This window comes from Lepus europaeus, chromosome 22, assembly GCF_033115175.1.
Source record: "Lepus europaeus isolate LE1 chromosome 22, mLepTim1.pri, whole genome shotgun sequence".
In the NCBI taxonomy this organism is placed as follows: domain Eukaryota; kingdom Metazoa; phylum Chordata; class Mammalia; order Lagomorpha; family Leporidae; genus Lepus; species Lepus europaeus.
In genome coordinates, this window is record NC_084848.1 from 9,507,748 (window position 1) to 9,511,129 (window position 3,382).

The window sequence follows — 3,382 nt, forward strand, 5'->3', positions numbered from 1 at the left end:
GACCTTTCTCTGTCTCTGTCTACCTCTGCCTGTCAAAAAAAAAAAAAAAAAAAAAAAAGGATTAAAGCAGTATAAAATGTTTCCTGATATTAATGATGTAACTATTTAATAAAAGTGTATCTTGATTCTCCCAGAAGATAAACATGCCTAGTAATTTCCACTGTGGTTATTTGCCTTGGTACCCTGGCACTACACACAAGGTAATACAAATGCCAAGGTGGAGGTACAAAGATGACATCTCCACGTGATTTACCGATTGCCTAACAGACCAGACCTTACTCCAGAATGGAGAAGCTGCAGGACGAGGACAGGCACGTGATACAGGCTCTGGTAAGGACTCGGACAGAATCGCCGGGGAGCCATACCGCAAAGGGAAAAGCAGTTCTGGTAGTATTCTCATCAACCGCCTCCTGTTGGGCTTCTATATAAATTAACTTCTTCCTTTCACTGAGTCTTTTCCCAAGGAGTTTTTTAAACTGACAGCATTAATGATTTAGTTAGCTGTTACCAAGAACAAACTGCTTACCAAGACAGCCATCACCTCAGTAATTTTATGTGAGTGTTTCCTACTGATAGCATAAACAGTTGGCCTAGCTACAACAGGACAGTTTTTTTTTAAGTTTGAGAAATTGTAAAGCAAGCCAAGTAGTTGTATAAAATTTAAACTTTATGACCATGTTTGGACCTTTTATACACTTAACACAATGGAAACGTTTATATTCATTTTTTCCCCCAAAGGAAAATTTTCTGAATCATCACTATGTTGTACAGCAGAATAGAAATATAAGCTCAGGTACTTATTCAAGTTTCTAAAGAATGCAAATAACAGACACAATTTCACCTCCAAAAATCTGAAGTCGTCAACATGATTTTGTTGTACTGTGCCTCCGGCTTTACCTAAAAAGCCATTATTACTCAGATACAGCCCTGCAGTCACATTTCCTTACAAACCCGCTGCCCGCCACAGCTTCCTGAGATCTGCGAGAACTGCAGCCTGCGGTCAACTCCATGAAGTACTGGCAGTTCCGGACCAAGGACAGCCGGCTACGTGTCGATCAGTTGCAGTCTGCTGATCTGATTAGACGCCTTGACGAACGCCTGGTGGCGATTGCAGATCACGGCCAGGCATATGGGGATGATGCAGTAGCCCACTGTTTTGGGGTCCGCCCTTGTACAAGAGTACAGGAACAAAAACATCTGCAAGTAAGGGACCAGGAAAATAATCGTCCACAACCAGAACGGCAGCGAGAGCAGCCGCGCCTTCAAGGAATGTGTCCACGTGGTCCCTGCCCGCGGCTCCTCGGGGTGCTGGTGGACGTGCTCCAGGGCCAGCCTGTTGTACGTCTCGTTGATCTCAAAGACGTAGTAGAAGGCCGCCGCGCTGGCCAGCAGGTACAGTCCCACTCCAATCCACCCCATCCGCTGGCGGAAGTTCATCATTCTCCATGCTCTGTGCCTTCAAATCAAACAAACAAGCAGTCAGGGCGGCAGAGCTGCGACGGCAGCCACTCCACACTAGCTGATGGCCTCCGGAGCCCTAGGGTACCCACACCTCCTACTGGAAGGGTTCCCGTACAGTAGGGGTGTCAGCAGCTTACAGGTGGTTTCATGCAAGTTACAGGCAAGCAAGGCTTCCATACACATCGAGTTCTGCTTTCTACTCCCACAAGGCAGACGTCCTTAGGCCCCGCTTAATAAATCGGAATACCTGCCCTTCGAAACTGCACTCAAGCTAGCGCCTCCGGGACTGCGCTTGTCCGGGCTCTACTCGGGCCGGCGCCGCGCCCCGTCAACACTTACAGTGGTCCCGGGAATCTTCCTGGCGCCCCGGCGGGCGGCAGAGAACCACTCGGTTCTGAGGACTCGGCCGGCTTCGGCATCTCCGGGGCAGCCGCCGCAGAAACCCCCGGGCCGCCCGCCCGGAGCACCAACTCGGTGCGAGCGCGGCGTGGGCACAGCGGTCACGCGGCCCCGGGCGCCGCCGCGGGAGCCCTGGCGCGGGGCACCCGGCCCGGCGGGGAGGCTCCCGCCCCTGCCGCGCCGCAGGCAGCGCTACGCCGGGCCCGGGCCCCGCGGCCGCCGGCCCACCTGCCAGCAAAGGCGACCAGCCCCGGGTCTCACCTTCCCGTCCCGAGTGGCCCGCCCGCCCGCCGTCCCGGATGCCGCCGCAGTCGGGGCTTCCGGCTCGGGCCGGAAGCGCTCGCGCCCCGCCCCGCAGGGCCTGCCCCCTGGTGACGTCAGGGAGCCCCGACGGCCGGCTCGCCTGCCGCAGCCAGCGACCTCGAGGCCGCTCGAGTGGGCCCCGGCGTCGGCCAGCGTCGGGCTTGGCGGCCTTGCGGTTGGCGTTCTGGGCCCTGGAGCCTCGTCGCCTTCTCGCGCCATGGGTGTCTCCTCGTGCGGAGGGCGCCGCAGGGACGCCGCGGTCCGCCATCGATCGCCGCCTCGCGCGGCCTCCCGCTGTCCAGCCTGGCCCTCCAGAGCTCTGGATCCACGGTGAGTCCGCTGGGGACGCCAGAGGCGGACAGGAGACCGTGGCTGCTGGACCTGCGCACGTCGCCAGACCCGCCGGGGCCACAGCTGCGCCCCGAGCCAACTGGAGCGTCAGTCTTATCTCCGGCGCCGTGGCCGAGGCTCCCGGGAGACTGGTGCGGGGTGGGCGCGGACCCTGCAGAGCGCCGGACCCCCTCGGGACACAGACTGCTTGGGAGGGTGCTCGGGGGGCCTGAGAACGGGGAGGGCGCGCAGTAGGCATGCTGGGAGGAAGCCCCGGCCCAGAATTGTTTTAGAAAAACTTATTTACTTGAAAGTGGTTCTTTAAGGATTTGCTTATTGATTTGAAATTCAGAGTTACAGCGAGAGACGGAGAGACAAGGAGAGAGATTTTCCATCCATCAGCTGGCTCACTCCCTGAATGGCCACAACAACCAAGGCTGGCACAGGCCGGGGCCAGGAGCCAGAGCTTCATCCGGGTCTCCCAAGTGGGTGCGGGGACCCAAGTGCGTGGGCCATCCCCCGCTGCCTTCCCAGGCGCGTTAGCAGGGAGCTGGATCAGAAGTGGAGCCGCTGGGACCAGAACCGGTGGCAGGCAGCGACTTAACCTGATATGCTGCAGCCCCGCCCCCAGACAGTGAATCTTCAGGCAGATTAAATGAGTTTCTGGAGAGAAGGGCGTGACAGTGGGCGAGCTGACCAGAGCTCTCGGGTATGGAGATGACCCCCTTGCTGTGGACCAGGACATGAGCCCAGAAGCGGGGCCGCCTCTGTTGGCACAGGCACTGGATGAGGCTCTTCAGCCTGCCCTGCCGTACCCGAAATACAAAAGGCTGAGAATGTTCTCGGTCAGGGACCCTCCAGAACCAGGGGAAGAATTTGAGCCCTGGAT

At 57.5% G+C, this 3,382-nt stretch overlaps 1 protein-coding gene across 4 annotated transcripts; it reads right to left on the reverse strand.

Annotated features, from left to right (window-relative positions):
* Positions 1-529: 529 nt before the first annotated feature.
* LYSET (lysosomal enzyme trafficking factor) lies at positions 530-2,176 on the reverse strand. 4 transcript variants are annotated; one of them, XM_062181239.1, is made up of 2 exons: positions 2,122-2,176; positions 530-1,456 (listed from the first exon to the last, which is right to left on the reverse strand). In XM_062181239.1, the coding sequence occupies exon 2, from the start codon at positions 1,438-1,440 to the stop codon at positions 1,045-1,047; it is 396 nt and encodes a 131-aa protein (XP_062037223.1). In that variant the 5' UTR covers positions 1,441-1,456; positions 2,122-2,176; the 3' UTR covers positions 530-1,044. The 4 variants fall into 4 exon arrangements, with proteins under 4 accessions (XP_062037223.1, XP_062037224.1, XP_062037225.1 ...); XM_062181240.1 differs by lacking the exon at positions 2,122-2,176 and adding an exon at positions 1,709-1,794; XM_062181241.1 differs by lacking the exon at positions 2,122-2,176 and adding an exon at positions 1,713-1,731.
* Between the last annotated feature and the right edge of the window lie 1,206 nt (positions 2,177-3,382).